Source organism: Myotis brandtii, unplaced genomic scaffold (assembly GCF_000412655.1).
Source record: "Myotis brandtii unplaced genomic scaffold, ASM41265v1 scaffold265, whole genome shotgun sequence".
NCBI lineage: Eukaryota > Metazoa > Chordata > Mammalia > Chiroptera > Vespertilionidae > Myotis > Myotis brandtii.
In genome coordinates this window covers 1,418,184-1,438,002 of record NW_005360086.1, presented here as the reverse complement: position 1 = coordinate 1,438,002, position 19,819 = coordinate 1,418,184, and the positions used below count along the sequence as shown (strand labels likewise).

Genomic DNA, 19,819 nt, shown 5'->3' with positions numbered 1-19,819 from the left:
AGCACCCGCACTGCGCGCACTAGCTCACCTGCAACTTCTCCCGCTTCTCTTTGAGTTGTCACGCAGGACCCGGAAGTAAATCTCCCGATAGCGGAAGCAGAACCTTTGTGAGACCGGAAGCGACTGTACGGCCAACATGGCGTCGGCGGTGCTGGCGCTGACGACGCGGGCCGCTGGTAAAGGGACGCGTGGCCGTTCCGGGGGGCGGAGTGGAGGTGGAGCGGAGACCTTGCAGGGAGCTTTAGGGGCGGTGGTGGAGGCCGCTCCCTGCGGACGACCCTGGGTGCGGGGCCGCGAGGTTTGCAGGGCCGCTGTCGCTGATCACGTGATAGCTGGGGCGCCGAGCGGTGGGTGGTGGTTTGAGGCACACGTGTCCTTCCTCTGCCTGGAGTGTAAATACCTGCAGCTTCCCTAGCGATTGGTGACACGGGCTCACCGCCTCCCTTCTCTGGCTTTGTTTGGACACTTTATATCATCTATATAAATGGGTTACTAACAGGCACTCCGAGCTCACACAGTTAGTCTGTTGGCTCAACAGGTGGAGGGCTTTGTGCCAAACACTGGGGATCTCAGCAGAAAAGAAGACATAGTCAGTATCCCCGGGACGATTCTTTCTAGTGACTACGCCAATAAATGAGCACAAATGAAATGTAAATAGTAACAAGTGCTGTGAAAAAAAGCCGGTATATGTGTGTGTGTGTGTGTGTGTGTAGGCTGAATGGTCAGGGGAGCCCTCGAGGAGGTAACATCTAAGCTAAGACCCGAAGGATGACCGGAAGCTTAGCTGACCCGAATCAGCTTTAAACTTCGAGAAGCAAACTCTTGTTCTTATGTGAATCTAGAGCAGTGGTTCTCAACCTGCCTAATGCCGCGACCCTTTAGTACAGTTCCTCATGTTGTGGTGACCCCCAACCATAAAATTATTTTCGTTGCTACTTCATCACTGGAATTTTTCTACTGTGATGAATCATGTAAATTATCTGATATGCAGGATGTATTTTCATTGTTACAAATTGAACATAATTAAAGCATAGTGCTTAATCACAAAAACAGTATGTAATTATATATGTGTTTTCCGATGGTCTTAGGCGACCCCTGTGAAAGGGTCGTTCGACCTCCAAAGGGGTAGCGACCCACAGGTTGAGAACCACTGATCTAGAGGGTAGGAGTGGAAGTCAGGAAACCAGACTCCTGAGAGATGAGCGATGATTTAGCCGAGATGTTACTGTCAGTGAACTTGGAGGCAAATGGGTGGATTTGAGGTCTTTTTTGGAGGTAGAACCCGTTGGGCTTGCTGGTGAACTGGAGATGGAGGTGAGCAAAGGGAAGGAATTGTGATGACTCCTTGATTTCCGCCTGAGCAACTGCATAGGTAGTAGCATCACTTACTTTGAAAAAGAAGACTGAGGAGTAGAGTGAAGGGCGAAGGTTTGTGAATGAGATAATGTAGGTAAAGCAAAAGCCCGGTTCCTGAGCTTAATACGTGAGTAAGTGAACAAATGAAGCAGTATTTAAATGTAGGTAGACTGTGGTGCTGGACATGTATTTAATGTGTCTATCTAAATCCTTATCGCTGGTGTTTTGCCCCAGCTAGTCTCAGTTCTCATTAAAACTTCAGAAACTTAGGCTTTAGGAACTCTGAACTTACAGGCTCCAGAGACCCACAAGATCTCTTCTACCTGGCATGTCCCTGGCTAACCATGGCTGTGCCTGGAGACCTGAATGCAAGCACTGCCAGCCCTGGGCTTGTCATATAGCAAGCGGCTTACATCTCCGTTAGTATGAGTTTTAGTTCACTTTCCTTTTTAAAACGAATGCCCCTGAGCACCTTAGAAGGGGTATAGAGAGGTCAGATGAACAGGGCAGAGTGTCAGTCTTCTTGGTTGGACCTGTGCTTGGTGGGCTTGCTGAAGACAGGGTCCAGCCTTCCGGAATGCCCAGGATCCCGTGGGAGCCATCCTCAGGGAAGCTGCTCTTTTACAAGTATTTGGTGTGCAGGGGATGGGTGGCTGGCTAAGGAAGTGGTGGGTGTCTCTCTGGGTGTCCTGTTGCTGGGCTCTGTGGTCTGGCCCCTCCACAGTGCTAGGAGCCTTGAGGGCATGATGGTGAGTGAGGCTGAAACAGGCAGCTCTGTGGTGTCCTCTTGCCGACTTCTATTTCTGTGGTGTTTGTTTCTCTGCAACAGGGCTGAATGTGTCAAGACCCAGGGCACATGGTGTTTGGGGTTTCTTCCCCCCATTAATATTTTACTGCCCCACCCTCACCCCCTGGCCACACACACACACATCCCATGCCGTGCTTACACTCTGGACAATACAAGGAATGACTTGTCTCCTGCCGTGGGAGAAGGCCAAGGGCTTGAGACACTCCCTGAAAACCAACACAGCCAAGTGGCATTTCTGCTTCACATACCTCCTCACCTCCCCTGCTCCTGCCTCCTGCCACCCCTCAAACTAGCAAATGGCCCACTGGGGGGAGAAACAGAGTCTGTCTGAACAGCATTTCTGTTCTCTCTGCAGCTACAGCCCTGCTGAGGCCCCCTCAGGCTGCAGCTCTTGCCGTCAGATATGCTTCCAAGAAGACAGGTGGCAGCTCCAAAAACCTCGGTGGAAAGTCACCAGGCAAACGCTTTGGCATCAAGAAAATGGAGGGTGAGGGTGTGCCCTGGCTTTCATTTCCCAGCTGTACTTGGTCTGTGCCCCTGGCGTTCCTTTGAAGAGCAGGAAAACCTGGCCTAGTGCTCTCTGCTTAGCTCACCAGAGCATTTGGCTCCAGATTAAAGAGTCAGATAAAACCTGAGGCGGGGTCAGGGGCCTGAGGAAGAGCAGATAGTGTTAACCTTGGGCATGCGACTCGGGAGAGGAGGCTGCTGGGTCGGAGACGGAGCTGCTTGCGTTGGACCACCTGGGAGTTGGTTTTTATCCAGGGGCAGACTTAGAGGTCGGTGTGGGTCAGGACATTTGGGTCAGGACAGTGTGGGCCATCATGTTTTCTTAGCAGTTTGCTGTGCTTCCCATAGTCAGCGCACTTGTGGACTTCTCTTCTAGGTCACTATGTTCATGCCGGCAACATCCTTGGGACTCAGCGCAACTTTCGCTGGCACCCAGGTGCCCATGTGAGTTGTTTTGTGCCCCCTCCCCATTTCTTTTCTGGGACCACCTCTCCATGCTCCTAAGCACAGGAATCTATATATATAAAAGCCTAAGCGACCGTTATGACTGGTTGACCGGTCGCTGTGACGCGCACTGACCACCAGGGGGCAGACGCACAACGCAGGAGCTTCCGCCTGATGGTCAGTGTGCTCCCACAGCCAACCTCCCACTGCCAGCGAACCTCCCGTGGTCCCTCCTCTGGCCAGCCGGCCAGCCCCAATCACCGTCCAGGCCAAGGAACCCCACCCATGCACGAATTCGTGCACCAGGCCTCTAGTAATAAAATAAAACAGTTGCATTTATTGGGTACTTACCAAATGCCAAGCATTTTACTGATTCCTGGTCCTACATTTACTCCTTACCCCACCCCTATAAGGTATGTAGGTATCATCTCCATTTTACATTTACAGGTAAGGTGCCAGAGACTTAGAGAGTGGAGGGGCCCAAGTGACAGAGCTGGGATTGGAACCTTGTCTGCCTGACTCCCAAATCGCTGTTTGCTGCCTAGGGATAGCACTGGTTTCCCTTCCAAACCCCAGTTCTTTGAGAAAAAGATGCCTAGTGATTTAAGATATTTTTGAATCTTGGGAAACTAATTTTAATGTATTCATTTTTCTTTATTTCTAAGAATTCCTTCTTTGCATAAAGCTGTTACTAGGTAGCTGAAAGAGAGCTTGAATTTAGTACAATAGAATTGAATGTGTATATCAGAAATTAGGTCCATATCAAGCAGGGATTTCAGTTCAACAAGTTAAGATTACTTTCTGAGGTAGGAAATTTCTTGGGTAACACAGGTCTGTACTGTACTCTTCACATTTTATTTTTCTATTTATTTATGCTGTTTGTTTGTTTATTTATTTTTCTTTTCCCTCCACATTATTTTAAAATTAGTTTAGCCCTGGTCAGTGTGGCTCAGTTGGTTGGAATGTCATCCCATACAGCAAAAGGTGGCGGGTTTGATATCAGGACAGGGCACATGTGAAAGGCAACTGATTGATGTTTCTCTCTCACATTAATGTTTCTCTCTCTCAAATCAATTAAAAAATTAGTTTCCTTGTTAATCAATGCCCCCACACCCCACCCCTTTTTGAGCAATTTTAGTAGGAACAGAAGGACTGATAGTAACCTATAGTTATTTCAGAAATATTAATGCATATGTGAATTGATTGTATTTGTGTAGCTTTATATTTTAAAACTTAAGACTGTGTTGCTATGTTAACTCTTGGGACTTGCTAAAATAATGACAATAATAAGAGCCAACATATTTTGAGCTAGGGCTGTGGTTGGCAAACTGCAGCTCGTGAGCCACATGCGGCTCTTTGACCCCTTGAGTGTGGCTCTTCCACAAAATACCACAAAATACCACGTGCGAGCGCTCATGTACAGTGTGATTGAAACTTCGTGGCCCATGCGCAGAAGTCAGTATTTTGTGGAAGAGCCACACTCAAGGTGCCAAAGAGCTGCATGTGGCTCGCGTGCCACAGTTTGCCGACCACTGAGCTAGGGTATTCTAACTATTCTAAGCTCTTTATGATTGTTAATTCATTTAATCCTCTGGGTAACCTTATAAAGTAGTTAATATTAGCCCCATTTTGCCCACACTCAAGGTGCCAAAGAGCCGCATGTGGCTCGCATGCCACAGTTTGCGGAGCTGCAGTTTGCCGACCACTGAGCTAGGGTATTCTAAGTATTCTAAACTCTTTATGATTGTTAATTCATTTAATCCTCAGGGTAACCTTATAAAGTAGTTAATATTAGCCCAATTTTGTAGATAAAAAAATGAGACTCTGAAGTAAAGTAACTTGCCCAGATCAAACATAACAAGTAGTAGTGCTGGGATCTGAACGAAGCATCCTGACTCCAGAGTCCTTTCTTTTAAGCAGAGAAATAATAAGCAATGCTGGACTGCCTGGGTGAAAATTGTCACACATCCAATCTCAAGTTCTAAGAAAAAAGTTAAAATATATAATGTTAAAAAACTAAGTACAACACACAGTTTATTTAATCACTGTTTGACGTACTTACCTGAAAAACAGAAATAATACCTACTAAACAAGGTGAGAACTAAATGGGTTGATGGCTATAAAAGGGCTTAATTATTATCTATATATATAAAAGCCTAAGTGACCATTACAACCAAACAACTGAAACAACCAGAATGACCAGACGACCAGCCAGTAGCTATGACGCACACTGACCCAGACCTTGCTGCTGGGGCCCTGACAGCCCCGAATCTGGTTCACCCAGACAGGAGGGAGGAGGGAGACCGATTCCTTGCGGAATCAGCCATTGTAAAAGGGCTTGGAACAGTGCTTATACTTGGTAAGCACTATATTAAGTATTACCTAATATCATTATGTTTTATTAGCATATACATTGTCCATCTAGCTTTGGTCTGTTGTTTCGTTAAAGCCTACACTTGACAGGTCACTGTATAAATGAAAATGTATGTCAGACTAGTGTTTAAGTGTTTTTGAAGTCTAAGTGAAACAAGTTCCCAGGGGCAGTGAGTAGGGGCATTTTCCTGGCCTGTTTTGGGATCTGGCCAGTGTGGCTTCTGGCCAGCTGCGCAGACATGAGTAGCTCCTAGGGTCCCTTTCCCACCTACCTGGCTTTCCCTGTAGCTGAGCAGGTCTGTGTGTTGCAGGTGGGGCTGGGGAAGAGGAAGTGTCTGTATGCCCTGGAGGAGGGGATCGTCCGCTACACGAAGGAGGTCTACGTGCCCAACCCCAACAACTCGGAGGCTGTGGATCTGGTCACCAGGCTGCCCAAGGGCGCTGTGCTCTATAAGACTTTTGTCCACGTGGTTCCTGCCAAGCCTGAGGGCACCTTCAAACTGGTCGCTATGCTTTGAGCTCCTGGTCGAGGCTGTTGGACTGAGACTGGAGCCCAGGTGACAGGAGCGGGTGGTACCAGAGTCAAAGGTTGGGGTGACAAGGCTTCCTGAGGAAGAAGTCTGTGAAGTGACTTTGGAGACCTGACCTGGGGCAAGAATAAAGTTAGTTGGAGTCGTGAGTCTGTGTATTTGGGGACAACCTGGATGGAGCTGCTTATTGATTTGTTGGTCTTTTTGCATGTTCTCTAGTGCACACCCAGGGGGAACCTCCAGCAGGAAAGAGGAGCTTGAGCAAGAGGGGACTTTCTTTGAGGAGGGGATTGTTTTAGTCCATCCCCCAGAGGGGAAGGAAGGGGAGAGCTTGTGCTTGAGGGTGTCACTGCTCCTTCCCCTCCTGCATCCCACAGAAGTTGGGCTGGGCCCTGGGAAGAGCAGGTAGGAGGGGCCAGCAGAGGAAGCACTCCAGAGATGGCCCCAGGACTCTTGGCACCTGTCCACTGCCTGGACCTCAGTGCGGCGTCCCATGGTGCTGAAGCAGGGAGGGGAGCCGTCCTGGGGATCATGAAGGACGACTCAAAGTGAAGCTCAGGACTTAGGTTTGGTTTCTGTTGAGCTTCACAGCCAGCCAGGATCTCTGCACTTGGCACTCCCAGATTCCCTCCCAGCTGACTTTGCCCCACCCCACTTCCCATTGACCCAGGTAACTGGGCTCTGAATGCCAATCGGCTATCCTCTGGTCTTGGCTTCCACCACAACTGAAACCTAGATGTCTGTGGTTGCCTGGAAACTGGGCATGCAGGTCACAGAATACAAAAGCCCTGGCTCTCCCTCCAAAGGAATTGTGCAGCGCCCGGGCCCCTGCCTTCCCCAGCCAGCCCCCACCCCCACCACTACCCCACTGCCTGACGAGAATCCTGATCTTGACCCCAGGGAAGGATTTCAAAGAAGCCTCGACAAGCCCAAGCCCCTAGACTGAGCTAACCCTACAGAAAGATGGGGTGAGGAACACTGTCGGCAGAGAAGCTGCACTGACCTGGATGGGGGAGAGGACGGGAGAGGAGGGCCTTCACCCCCAAGCCTGTCCTCTGAGTCTGTCAGGAATCAGCGGAGCCTGGTCCCTGGTCTGCAGTGATTCTACTCATGGGGCCAAGACTTGCCGCCAGAGCGATGGGGGTGGGGCTGGACTTGTCCTTCACGCAGGTGTGCAAGTTAGAATCACCTGTGGGAGCTTTGAACCCAGACATCCTGGTCGTAGTTGGGTTCCCACTTGAGGCCAATTAATTCAGAGCCTTTGGTGAGGATCACGATCCACTGGACTAAAAGTGCAAAGGCAAGATGTTCAGCAGGTGACAGTAATGAGTAACGAGGACCTGGTGTGTCAGTGAGAGTGGCAGGGACTGAACCAGGGGCATGTGTCCCACCCAAGCTCACACAGTAAGACTGAGAACCTGCACTAGCCTGACAGTAGCAGAGCCACAGCCCGGGTCAAACTCGCAGGCTGGTCCGAGTCCTTAGCAAGCAGTCTGAATGTTCTGATACTTACTACCTGGGTCAAATGTGCTGACCTCAGTTTTTCTTTTTATTTACCTAAGATTTGATGTGAAAAATATTCTAGAGAACGGGAGTAGAGCTTCCCAATGTTCACTAAAGTAGGGGCCAGAAGAAAACAGTTATCTTAGCCCCTAAACCCAAACACTATTTTCTTAGAGTTCTTGCTGTTAGGTCCCTGCCCTTAGCAGAATGTAGTGACAGAGTGACAGGAGGCCTGCTCCATCTGAAACCTGCTGCCACCACCTAATGGTTGTGACTTTGGGCTCATCATTTCAGTTTCTGGATGTGCTAAATGAAGGTAAGAAAAGCCTGCCTCAAAGGATTCTGAGGATTTAACGAGATACTGCACACAGGGGTCAGCACAGTGGCTAAACAAATGGAAAAACCCAATGCCCTTATTGGTGGTCAGGGGTGCCCTCTCCTGGCCACTAGGAAAACTTCACATGCGGCAGCCAGGGCAGGCTGAGCTGACCAGGCGAGCGTGACTGGCTGATAAAGGCTAAGAACCCTTCACCCTCACCCCCACGTGAAGTAAGGTGAAGGACTGCTACTGAGAGCCCCTGCTAACAATGGCAGGAGAGGAGGAGGGAAGCTGATGACCCTTCCCACCATGGCCCTCAAGGGATCAAACTTCACATGCGGCAGCCAGGGCAGGCTGAGCTGACCAGGCGAGCGTGACTGGCTGATAAAGGCTAAGAACCCTTCACCCTCACCCCCACGTGAAGTAAGGTGAAGGACTGCTTCTGAGAGCCCCTGCTAACAATGGCAGGAGAGGAGGGAAGCTGATGACCCTTCCCATCATGGCCCTCAAGGGGTTAGCTCTGAAGGGAGCCGGTGGGCCATGGCCGTGACCCTCTGTTCTTGAGGGCGCTCCATACTCAGGACTGGGCAGGAAGCAGAGTGAGGAGGGCTTCTGGGATGAGCCCTGGAGACACCAGAGCAGCAGCATCTGCCTTGGCCTGGCGGCAGGGGAGGAGGTGCTGGGTCAGGACTCTCAGGAACTGAACAGGCTCTCCGGCAGGCCTCCTGGGAGGCAATGAAGTCTCTTCACCCCTCCGAAAAAGACAGAGCTGAATTAGATGGGTTTTTGCATCCCTTCTGGTTCTTGGGTAGATTCTAAGCTGTCGCCATTCTGGAATGAGACCTCCACCTCCTGGCTGCCAAAGTGTCAGCCGAGACTTGTAGGAGGAGAAGGCCTAAGGGTGACGGCTTCCGACGCCCGGAGGAAAAACACAGAGGCTCGGCTTAGAGAGATAGAGATATATTTCTTCTGTTGCATATATCAGACTCCACACTGAGCTTCAGGCACAATGCTGCTCCAGGCTCTTCTGAGAGCCCTGGCCAAGAGTTCTTCCCACGCTGCTCGCGAGGGCTCGCCCCACAGGCAGGAGCCCCGGCCCTGCTTGCAGTTCTGGGTGCCTGGGAGACTGCACTGGTCTCAGTAGGCCCTGGTGTCTTGCCTTTCCCATCAAGGAGCAGGGCATGCTGGGAAGCCCTAGAGCCTGCCCCAGCCCCTCACTGCGGTCCCCTGGCCACGAGAGGAGAGGCTGTCCCACTCGAGTCCAGCTCTGCAGTGCTCCCCCAAATCACCTGTTCTCAGGTCGTTGGGGCCTGGGATGGCACTTACAGAGCCTCAGCCATGAGCGCCAAGGCCCAGGCTGGGGGCGAGGCCCTGGAGAGGGAGGCAGGCCCCACCCCCAGAGCAACAGCAGATGGGCTCATCAGGCCCTGCTCCCCAGAGCCATGGCCCACTTCCTGGGGCTCCTCTGAGCCCTATTGCACATCTTTTGTTTCCAGTTCCTCCCCCACCACCCATTTTCCTTTAAAAAAAAAAAAACTAGTGGAGAAGGATTGGAAGCGTGGGGCGTGGAAACTGGAGCCCTTCTCCCCACATTTCTGCCACCCGCTGGTCCCCAGCAGAGCCATCAGCAGTAGTAAGGACTACGCCCATGTTCCTTGCGGGTTCTTGATGGCTGTCACGGGTGTGTTGCCTGGGCCTCTGGTCCTTGTGTGTGGGGGGACAGCCCTCCATTGTCTGTAAGGTGCAATTCCCCGGTGTTCTGGAGGTGCTGGCTGGGCCCTGCTACCTGAGTCGCCCGTCGGCTTTGACAGGCCCCAGCTCCGATTTGGGGTCGGGGAACAGAGAGCTCCAGCTGGTCCGTCTGCAGAGCTCCAGGGAGGGGCAGGCGGAGGGGCCCGTGGCGCACAGTCCAGCCACAGACCAGAAGCCACTCAGTTCCCCATCTGTCCAGGCCTCGAGCGCCGGGCCCGTGAGCAAGGCGTGCCGCCGGGCGGCCTCCTCGGCGGGCTCCGGCTGAGGCAGGCTCAGGATGCCACTCAGGCCCTGGAAACTCTGCTCCATGTACTCGTTGTGGGGGGGCCCGGCATGCAGCCAGCTGGCTTCATCTGGGGGTGCAAGAGCACGCAGTCAGCACGCTGGCCCCACTGATTCCATGAAGGCCAGACCTGGGAAGTCAGGCCTGGGCACCCCAGTTCTGTCCCAGGTCTGCTACTGAGTCACACCTTGCCGAGTGCCCTGGGCTAATCCCCAGGACTTTCTGTGCCTGTGGAACCATCAGTTTATAAAATCAAGACAGTCACCGCTGAATTCCCCACTGGAGGATTCAGTAAAACAGTAGGTTCGAAGCACATTAGAAAATAAGGTAACTTTCCCGCCCCTTCTCAACCATCTCCAGTGGTTCCCAGAGCCGTCGGAAGCCTCATGCCCAGGCCCTCCAGCTGTGGGGCCCTGCTTCGCCAGCCTTCTTTCCTGCCACTCCTGCATCCCACTGCCCTCCACTCTGCTTCCCCCATGCCCCGGACACCTGCCAACTGTGCTCCCTCCGCTTAGAACACCCTCTGTCTATAAAAATCCAGCCTGCTCAGCGCTCGGCTCCTATACCTGCCTGCTGTGGGGCTGCCTCCATTCCTCCCTCAGCCCCTGTCAGGCTGAGTCCTAGGAAAGCAGGGGTGCGGCTGCCTGCTCTGGATCTGCCACAGCCCCCACTACTCCATCCTCCTCTGGGTTACCCCCAGTCTGATCCACCTTCTCTATGACAGGATGTGGCCAGAGGAAGGAAACATCTACCACCTATTCATACCTGACACGTTTACCACATACTCATCCCGAATGTCTCCTAGGGACTAGTTACTTGGGAGACATACCTCCCCCTAGATCCCCCCCCCCTGCCCCCCTGGGGAACCTGCATCCTATACCTGTGTTCAGGGTCTGCTCCCTTAACCTCAGCCAAATGGGTGGAGAGCTATGGGACCCTGCCCACCGGGCACAGATATGCTGTCCCAAGAATGTGACACCTGGGGACCAAGAGGCCCTGGTCAGTCTCTGTTGCCCTGAGAGGCCATGTGTCATGTATCGGGAATCCACGCCGGAGGCTAACACAGAGAGAAGGGCAAGAGGCCCCAGAGCATCTGAGAAAGCACCTCTGACGCCCTGTGAGATCTGAGACATTTCCTGGGGCCTTGGGGCACAGCCTGCATTCTTCCAATAACCCCCTTTTTCATACAAGCTAGTTTGAGTGGAGTCATGGGGAGCGCTCCGATAGTTACATTAGCTCCCACTTTACACGTAATAAGACTGAGGCTTAGGAAATAGATGGCCAAGGCTAAAAGCCCAATTAAAGTGTCAGAGCTGTTCCAAAGCCAAGCCTACCTGACTCCACAGCTCCCCTTTCATGCCACGGCAGAGCCCCAGGATGCTAAGGGCCAGACCATCAAGTTCCCAGCCTTCCCCCTTCCCTTCTCTGGCTATGGGGGCTTAGCTCTGACGGTCAGCTTCCTGGGGTCACCTCCCTGGCCTCTGGGCACATCTGGGAACTAGGTCCTTACCTTTCCTGAGAGGTAGTTTGCGGTTGAAGGTCAAGGGCAGCACGAGGAAGCGGGTCTCCCCTACGGGTTCCCAAAACTGAAGCAGTCGAACCGTCCAGGCCCCCGGCCGCAGGGGCCGGCTCAGTGGGGGCTTGTACTGAGTGACCTCGGTCTCTGCGTCGACCACGATGTCGTAAGACGTGGCCACCACGTAGGTGGGGTCGATCCACACCACGGTGGCTGTGAGGTTGGGGCCCCGGGCCCAGCGCTGCATGGCCACAGGCTCATCCAATGGTCCCAGCAACCCCCCGAAGTTCCGGAAAAGACGCTCTTTGGGGTCCCACTCAGTGCCAACCTGTAAGGAGGGAGGCAGATGGGCAGGAGCCTGGGGAAAAGTCCTTCTCTCTGCTCTGATGCTGCCTCTAACGCACTGTGTGACCTCGAGCTAGTCACTGTCTCCTTCCGGGTCCCAGTTTCCCCATCTGCAAAATGAAGGTCTTGGACTAGACTTCTTTCTAGGCTCGCATTCCAACCTGCTCTGCAATGGCGGGGCAGGAAGGCAGACAAGGTTCCAGGCCCTGCCCGCAGACCACCCCACAGGAAGCCAAGGTCTCCGAGGAAGAGAATGAGAGACACTGAACGGCCTCACCTATGGCCTGAAGGGAATGTCCAAGTCCCTACAGTGGTTCTCAACCTTCCTAATGCCGCGACCCTTTAATACAGTTCTTCATGTTGGGTGACCCCCCTGTTATGAATCGTAATGTAAATATCTGATATGCAGGATGTATTTTCATTGTTACAAATTGAACATAATTAAAGCATAGTGATTAATCACAAAAACAATATGTAATTATATATGTGTTTTCCGATGGTCTTAGGCGACCCCTGTGAAAGGGTCGTTCGACCCCCAAAGGGGTCGCGACCCACCGGTTGAAAACCACCGATCTAGAAGAAAGCCCTGGCAGTTTAGAAGATGAGTTTGCATTACAGCGTAACTAGTCCCCTCTCTGTGTGTCACCCCAGGGGGCCCTGCTCCTCCATGTGTGCATGCGGGGGGAGGGTGGGGGCCAGGCATGTGCACGAGGCGCCGCCAAAGCTGCCGTCACTGGGTAAGAAGGGCCCATGAACCCAGTCCTGAAAGGCCTAACCCAGTCCTTGCCCCTCTCTCAGTGTCTGTCCCTCTCTTCCCGCTACCCTGAGTCTTGCTGGGGGTCAGATGTCGCACCTCCAAACTCTGGAGCCGGCTGGCCTGGTCACTGCGCCCCAACAGCTTCAGCGACCCCTGGGGCATCAGCCACATCTCAAGCGTCTCTGCCGGCCCCTCCGCTGAGGACTGCACCTCCTGCGTCACCAGGTAGCCCTGGAAATGGTCGTCATAGAAATACAGGTGCACGCTGGACGGCAAGCCCCTGGGCTCAAACCTAAGAAGGTTCCAGCAGGGAGAAAGGGAGATGCCATCAGCATATCCAACGTGGTCTGGAGTCCCAGGGAGGGGGCTCTGGGGACTCCCATTCCCAGGTACTTCCTTTGCCCCAAATCTCACACCCACAGCACCTATGTGCTGTGTTTTTGTTGCATTTCCCCCTGCCTGAGACTGGGGCTCCCTGGGAGCAGGGGCTGTCTCTTTCTGATTGGCTTCCCCCTAAGTCACCACACCCTGAGGGCCTGCAATATGTCAGAAGAAGGTCTCACCTGCAGAGAGGGGTGGCCGGCGCGGGCGCAGTAGTGACGGCATGGCGTAGGCTGAGGCGGACAAAGGCGGTGTAAGCGGTGAGCATGACATCACTGAGCCCGCTGGGGCCATCGGTCGCGTCATAGGTGTTCTCCCAGTAGGCCTTGAGGGCTGGCGTGCCGGGCGGGTAGCTGCCATACAGGTGGAAGTCCAGAATTTCCAGGACCTCCTGGTTCACAGTGGACTCAAACTTCCGGGCGAAGAAGGTGGGCCTAGAGACTTGCTGGAGGGGGAGAGCCAGCATGGTAAGGGGTCTGGAGGCCCCAGGGGCCCCCTCCAGCATCCCAGATTGGCCACAGTCACCCCAGAGCCCCGAGGGCAGCTCCCGGTGAAGGCCCTAGCTCCTCTGATTGGCCCACCCTGAGTCCTTTCTGACCTGGCGAAAGGCCGGGGCGAGGCCCTAGCAAGGGGCAGCGACTGGGACCGGGGGAGCACCTGCAGCCGGAGGAAGTCCTGCGGCTTGAAGTCGTTGGGGGAGCAGCCGCACCAGTCCACGATGTGCTTGTACTGGCACTTGCAGCCCAGCTTGCGGTTCCAGTTGGTGACCCGCAGGTTGTTGTCCACGAGGCTCTCGCAGGCCGGGCTGTTCTCCAGCACCGTGTGGAAGAAGGACTGCAGGGGGCAGGGCAGGGCAGGGCGGGCGGTGAGCGGCGGGCACCCCACCATGCGCCCTCCCCAGCCTGGGTCAGGGTCGGGCCACCCACCTCGGCTGGGAGCAGCGTGTAGGTGTAGAACTGGCGCAGCTGGGCCACGAGCGGGTCGTCCGTGTACACCACGTACTCCACGAAACTGCGCGTCAGCACGAACCAGTCGGAGCCGCCGTCCACCACGATGCCCGCCGGGATCTGCCGTTCGCCCAGGCGCCACATGTGCGAGTCACATTCATGGAAGAGCCGGTCCAGGCCCTGTTTCTTGATGAACCTGTGGGGAGCAGACCAGCCCAGGCTGGGGGTTGCGTAGGGTGGGGTCCCATCCGCCTAGGAACCAGCACTCCTCCATCTGTGATTGGTTTGCTGGGCACCCACATCCCCCCTGTGGGAGGGGTTGTGTTGAGACCAGGGCCCCCTCCCCCAGCCCCTCACCTGGAGTTGTCCCTGCCATGTGACTTGAGGAAATTCTTGTCCCGGTTCTTGGACAGGAAAGCCACCAGCTCCTCGTTGGTCCTGGAGAGGGAATGGGTGTGGGCAGCGTGTGAGGGGTTGCTCAGTCACTGGCCCAGAGTGGACTCTCTCCAGCCCTCGTCACCTTCACCTCTTGGCCTCCAGGCCATGTGCCCTACCCCAGGGTAATGGGTACCTGAGGCCCGGAGAAAGACCACCCCATCCTTCCTGTACCCCTTGCTGTCTAACCCAGCACCCCCCGTACACACCTCTGGCTCCTCCTCTTCCCCATCTCTTGTCACTCTCAATCCTGACATCATCATTCACTAACCCCTCCCCTAAAACATGGCTGGGGCCAAGAGAGGAGAAGGAGTCTGGGCTGCGTGGATCCCAGAATGAGGCCTGGGGAGGGGAAGGGGTCTACCAGGGCCCTCCAACCCCAGTGCCCACATGTGCCCCCTCCCATCGGGAGGTCCAGAGCACCCCCCACCTGGTTGGGTAGTCGGTGGCACTGAGGTTGATGAAGAAGTCCCAGGCCCAGCCAGGCACCTCCAGCAGGTCCTGCATGCTCCGCAGATACATCCTCAGCAGGCTGGCCCCGCCCCAGATGGTGACCATGCGCCAGGGCGTCACGCGGATATTATCATACCGCCGGGCCAGCTCCACCACCTCCCGGTGCAGGTAGTTGGAGCGCTAAGGGGGGGAGAGGGGAAGATTCTTAGCAGCTGTAGGTGGGCCCTCAGCATTACGACCTCCCCACCCACCCGACCCCAACCCGGGACAGAGTACAACTGGCAATGGAGAGCACATGTCACCTGGTGCTGGCTGCATCCTATTCAAGGCCTGTTCCCCTAACTCTGGGGAGAAACCCTGTCAGAAACCCTGTGTGTCTGTGACCTTCCTGGTTTCCGCTCTGCTCACCCAGAACCCCTGGGTCTCCCCACGGTACCTTGTCCACGTGGATATAAAAGAAGTGCTGCTCGTGGTAGACGGCCTTGAGGAGACGCTTCAGCTGGCGGATGGCGCGGCCGTGCACCACCAGCATGTAGGCGATTCGTACCGGGGGGCCCTCCACGGGCTGCTGGGCCCGGGTCTCCTCCCATTGGAGGCCGGGGTTCACCTTCCCTGTGAGGAGAGCAGGGCATCAGTGAGGCCCTGCCTGTCGCAGGGTGGAGGCCAGATGGGAAGAGGGAGCCGCCTGCCGTCCGAGGAAGAATCCTGGACGTGGAGCCCAACGCTCCTGGGCCAGGGCCCCCTCTGCCACTTGGCGTGCTCGTCACCAGCCAGGCAAGGAGGTGCGCCCCTCTGAGCTGTCTCCTCTGAGACGTGGGGGTGGGGTCCCTGCCATGTCACCTCCCGGGGCTACCACCTCTCCACCCAGGCCTGTCCCTTACCAGCCAGTTGGCAGTGCCGGGGCACAACCTTGGGCATGAGGCTCCCGGCCTGGTGCTGGCACACCACATTGGCGATCTCTTGCTGGCACTGCTTGGAGCTGGCCCGGGCCAGTGCGGACAGCGCGTCCTTGCCCAAAATCTCGCACTTCGGGGTGAAGCCATTGTCCGTGGGCTGGGGGGCGCCCTCCACACTCCCTGTGTCTCCATGTGGGGGGAAGCCAGCTGCCCCGACCAGCGCCTCCCCGGCTGCTGCCCCACTCAGGTTCTGGCGGCCAGGGGCCTCTGGGGGTGGGGCGGGAGGGACCCTCCGGCTAGCTCTGTGCCGGCTGGTAACTGCCCGCACCACTTTGGCCACGGGCACACCTGGGCTCTCGGCACGGCCCCGCCAGCGCCCATGCCTTCTGCCGGCGCTGCCCCGCCGCCCCGCCGAGCTGTCTGTGTCCTTGGAGCCCTCGCCGGGGTCCAGGGGCCGTGGCTTCCTCTGTCTTCCTTTCTGTAAAAGACAGGCAGGCACAGGTCACTGGGACAGTCACTCTCCTCTGCTGCCTCCTTCAATTCTTGGCTCAGGTGGCATCTTCTCAGTATGGCCCATGGTAACACTGTATCTAAAACTCCAGCCCGCCCTCATCTCTGCTTTATTTTCCCATTAGCACTTGCTGCCTTCTCTCCTCCCACCACGTATTTATATTGTTATTCTGTGCCCCTCCCCTTCCAAGAATGACAGCTTCAGGAGGACAGGGCCTGCTCTGCTCACTGATGTATCCTGAGAGCCCAGAATGTCCCGCCGTGGTGCACACTCAGCAAATATTTGTCGAATGAATGAGTGAAACGGAAGAATGTAAAGCTCCTGGCAGAGGCTAGAACTTGATAATTATTATTGCTGGAAGGGGAGGAGAACCTACCAGTGGTCAGCAAACTCATTAGTCAACAGAGCCAAATATCAACAGTACAACGATTGAAATTTCTTTTGAGAGCCAAATTTTTTAAACTTAAACTATATAGGTAGGTACATTGTTGTTAACTTAATTAGGGTACTCCTAAGGCTTAGGAAGAGCCACACTCAAGGGGCCAAAGAGCCGCAGTCTGCCGACCACGGACCTAGTCCAATGTGATGTCAAGAGAGGGCCCAAGGCCCGCAGACCCTTTGGACGCTGTTGTGTTGGTTTTTCTCTGCCCCTCACCTCCCTAAGACCTTCTTCCTCTTCCCTGTTGGAGCGTGGAGCACGGCACCTCACATGTCAGGCTGACGGCCACCTTAGGGCCAGAGCCCCACGCCTCCACCCTAGCACTCATGCCCTTTATGCCCCGCACCCAGCCAGCCCGCTCATCTCATGAGAGCCGGGAGTGTTTATTCCCATCTGAGAAGGGGCATCTGCAAGAGGGAGGGCAGGGCGGGGAGGAGGCAGCAGACCCCGTTCTGTGCCCACGTAGGAGAGGACACCTTGAACTGGGCAGTCCCCAGGAAAGGTGAATGCAGCTCCCCTGAGCTGAGTGTCAACCTGGCGACGTCTGATCTGGCCACACAATGGACAAAGATACCCTCAAGCTCAGGTGGGCAGAGATGGCAGAGGAGCTGTGGGCTGCTCTCAGGGTGGGGGCCAGTCTCAGCGAGTCAGAAAGCTGGTCAGGAGGGCAGGGTCCAGGGCACAGGGCCAGGCCGGCTGTGGTGGGAGGCAGGATGTGGGAGGAGATGGGCATGCTGGTGCCCTGCACTGCAGCAGGGAGCAGGCTGCCACGGAGAAGGGCAATCCCTGAGGAGGCTGGGGGGCCAGGAGGCAGCAGTGAGGAATGGGGGAGAAGAGGGTCCTTGGTGGACAGCCAGCCCCTGGCCCTGCCCCCTTCCAGGCATGTGCAGATGGGCAGCTGCAGGGCTGCTAGAGGAGCTGTCCCCAGGAGTCCTTGAGGTCAGAGTCCCTGAGGGCAGGGTCCCCTCTGATTACGGAGGGTGGGGACTGTCCCTCTGACCTGGATGCCTTCTGGCCTCTAAACCCCGCCCCCCCTCCCCCCTGCGAAGGCATTTGAAGTCCTCTGCCACCTCCGGGCTCTGCAACTCCCCGGGATCCTCTGAGCCCGGGAAAACAGAGAGAGCAGCACCGCTTGCCCCACACCCCACCTCCCTGGGACTGCTCAGGCTGCATTTAGAAGGAGCGGCGAGGCAGTGCGTGTGGAAGCTTCGATAAACTGGCTCTCTGGATGTTAATGATCATCCTGGTCTCCACGCCAGCCCCCGCCACAGACGGCAGAGTGTGCATCCTGAGTGCACATCAGATCCCATCGCTGCGCAGCCCCCTTCTGGGCTTTCCCACTGCACTTAGACTAAATCCCTCAGCCCTCACTGTGGTCTCTGGGGTGCGTCCTGGACTAACTCCTGAGCCTTCTTCCAGGGAGCCTACCACACCCTCCTTTCATTCCTTGAAGGCAGCTGAGCTGAGCCCATTCAACTCAGGGCCTTCTGCCCAAACTCTGCCCCCCTCTCCTCCTTCCGCTCACAAGCTACCTTCCCCAGAAGCCTTCCCAGACCAAGGGACCTAAACCAGCCCCCTTGTTATTCCAATGAGTTTCCTTTCCCCTGTGGGGCTCTCTCCCTGCAGACTGTCTGCCCGTGAGGGCTGAGACCCCGTCTATGTTGTTTATTTCTGTATTCCCAGTATTAGCATAGTGCTTGGTACCAAGTAGGACTTAGTAAATATTTGTTGAATGAATGAATGAGTCCCTACTCTAATGTGCAGTGCTGGGATAACGAGTTATTTACTGATGGCTTAGCAGATGCCAGGAACTCCTGCAAATACTTCACAGGCATCATTTTCATGTAACCTTTACAGTCGCCCAGCGAGAGAGGTGCTATTAGGATCCCCATCGTGAGGGGAGACACTGATGGGGGCACAGAGAGGGTAGGTGACTTGTCAGTGGTCACCCACGACTCAGCAGCAGCGCTGGAATAGGACACAGGACGGCCAAGTGGGGCAGTCCAACTTCAGTGCCCACCTTCCTAAGCTCTAGGTGATGTTGCCCGGTAACCCCAAGACCTGGTGAGGTGGCTGCTGAGGGGGCCAAGCACTGATGGCTACGTGGACTACACAGTCTCAATCACCAAGGATCATCTTCCATTCCAGCCCAGGATTTCCTTAGCAGCTTCTGCCAGGGAGAGGTGGGAAGGGGGATCCCAACCACGCCTCTGCCCCAGGGCCCCACCCCAGGGCAGCAGGGACTTCAAGCCTGCACAGGCTCTCAGGCCATCCAGAGATTCACAGGGTTATGCGGCTGCTCGGGGCTATTTGTTTCTGAGAAGCCTCAGAGGTTTCGCTGTGCCCCTCCCCAGAGGCCGCTGGCCCCTGCTCACCTCCTCCGGGGTTCGGTCTTAGGATGTCTCCTCTGCCGGAAGAGCCTTCTAACACTGAGCCCCAAACAGTCTCTTCCTCCTACTCATTGGTCCATAGAATAAGCTCATTCCTTCAGATGCCCAGAGCAAGGCTCCCACGCCCCACCCCCCGCTCCGTTAGGAGTTATGGTCTCCCGTGACTATGTCCCATCTCCTCTCACCATCCCAGCCTCTAGGTTCTCCCCAAAAAAGGCAAGGACAGCCCTTCAACCAGCCTCCACACCAGGCCTCCCTGACGGCCCAGATGCACAGAGGGAAAGTGGTCTTCACCCTGCCAGGCGGAGAGGCCCGAGAGGACAGGACCAGGCAAACAGAGCGCCCGCCTCAGAGCCCGAGTCACCCAACCCCAGGGGGCGGGGTGGGCACAGGGGAACTCTGCCCTCTGGCCCACAGCGTAGGGCTGGGATTTGGCCCTTCCTCCCCCACCTTCCAGGACAGCTCTAGACCCCCAGTGGACTCCTGACCACATTGGGAAGGACGTACGCGGGCCTCTAGCTGAAACCATGGTCAGCCAAGAGTGTCAGCACCTCAGACCTTGGGGCGCAGGGACCTGGGAGTGAGCAGGGTGGGTCTGCCCCGCTCCAGGGCCTGGGGCTCTACTAAGCCAGCTGCTGCGGCCGCCACTCCCTTGGAGCCAATTCCCCGAGGTCAACTCACCAGTTCACGTTCCCCCACCCCCCTCTGGCATCTCCTGCCCAAGACCCGTCGCTGGGCTAAGAAAGCCGCGCCTCGGACACGAGTAGGTCTTTCCCTCGGGGTCACTCCCTGTTCCCTCAGTTGCTGGACTGAGTTCCACCCCCGGCCTCCACTTCCCCACGCGCCGCTGCCAGCCAGGCGCTTCTGGGGGGTC

The 19,819-nt window shown here is 55.6% G+C and overlaps 3 protein-coding genes across 4 annotated transcripts in view; 1 reads left to right on the top strand and 2 right to left on the bottom strand.

Moving 5' to 3' along the window:
* EME1 (essential meiotic structure-specific endonuclease 1) overlaps positions 1–61 on the bottom strand; it is a 7,276-nt gene extending 7,215 nt beyond the window's left edge. The window contains exon 1 of the mRNA XM_014541175.1: positions 29–61. The gene's annotated coding sequence lies outside the window, so the exon portion shown is untranslated. The remainder of the gene's footprint in view (positions 1–28) is intronic.
* Positions 62–89: 28 nt separating this feature from the next.
* MRPL27 (mitochondrial ribosomal protein L27) lies at positions 90–6,167 on the top strand. The gene is made up of 4 exons (XM_005868174.2): positions 90–176; positions 2,520–2,651; positions 3,048–3,115; positions 5,800–6,167. The coding sequence occupies exons 1-4, from the start codon at positions 137–139 to the stop codon at positions 6,004–6,006; spliced, it is 447 nt and encodes a 148-aa protein (XP_005868236.1). The 5' UTR covers positions 90–136; the 3' UTR covers positions 6,007–6,167.
* A 2,617-nt stretch (positions 6,168–8,784) lies between these two features.
* The window catches only part of XYLT2 (xylosyltransferase II), a 13,074-nt gene continuing 2,039 nt past the window's right edge, over positions 8,785–19,819 (bottom strand). Inside the window, exons 2-11 of one of the 2 annotated variants that reach the window (XM_014541174.1) lie at positions 15,591–16,083; positions 15,146–15,321; positions 14,687–14,889; positions 14,179–14,259; positions 13,801–14,041; positions 13,532–13,708; positions 13,057–13,319; positions 12,590–12,785; positions 11,386–11,719; positions 8,785–9,945 (exon numbers count right to left, since the gene is read on the bottom strand). In XM_014541174.1, coding sequence (XP_014396660.1) covers positions 9,623–9,945; positions 11,386–11,719; positions 12,590–12,785; positions 13,057–13,319; positions 13,532–13,708; positions 13,801–14,041; positions 14,179–14,259; positions 14,687–14,889; positions 15,146–15,321; positions 15,591–16,083 — 2,487 coding nt within the window. In that variant the 3' untranslated portion in view covers positions 8,785–9,622. The remainder of the gene's footprint in view (positions 9,946–11,385; positions 11,720–12,589; positions 12,786–13,056; positions 13,320–13,531; positions 13,709–13,800; positions 14,042–14,178; positions 14,260–14,686; positions 14,890–15,145; positions 15,322–15,590; positions 16,084–19,819) is intronic. The other variant, XM_005868173.2, reaches the window with a different exon arrangement.

Coding starts and splice junctions, on each gene's coding strand:
- MRPL27 (XM_005868174.2), top strand. CDS start 137: ATGGCGTCGGCGGTGCTGGCGCTGACGACGCGGGCCGCTG. Junction 2,652..3,047: donor TGGCATCAAGAAAATGGAGG/GTGAGGGTGTGC, acceptor CTTCTCTTCTAG/GTCACTATGTTCATGCCGGC. Junction 3,116..5,799: donor GCTGGCACCCAGGTGCCCAT/GTGAGTTGTTTT, acceptor TGTGTGTTGCAG/GTGGGGCTGGGGAAGAGGAA.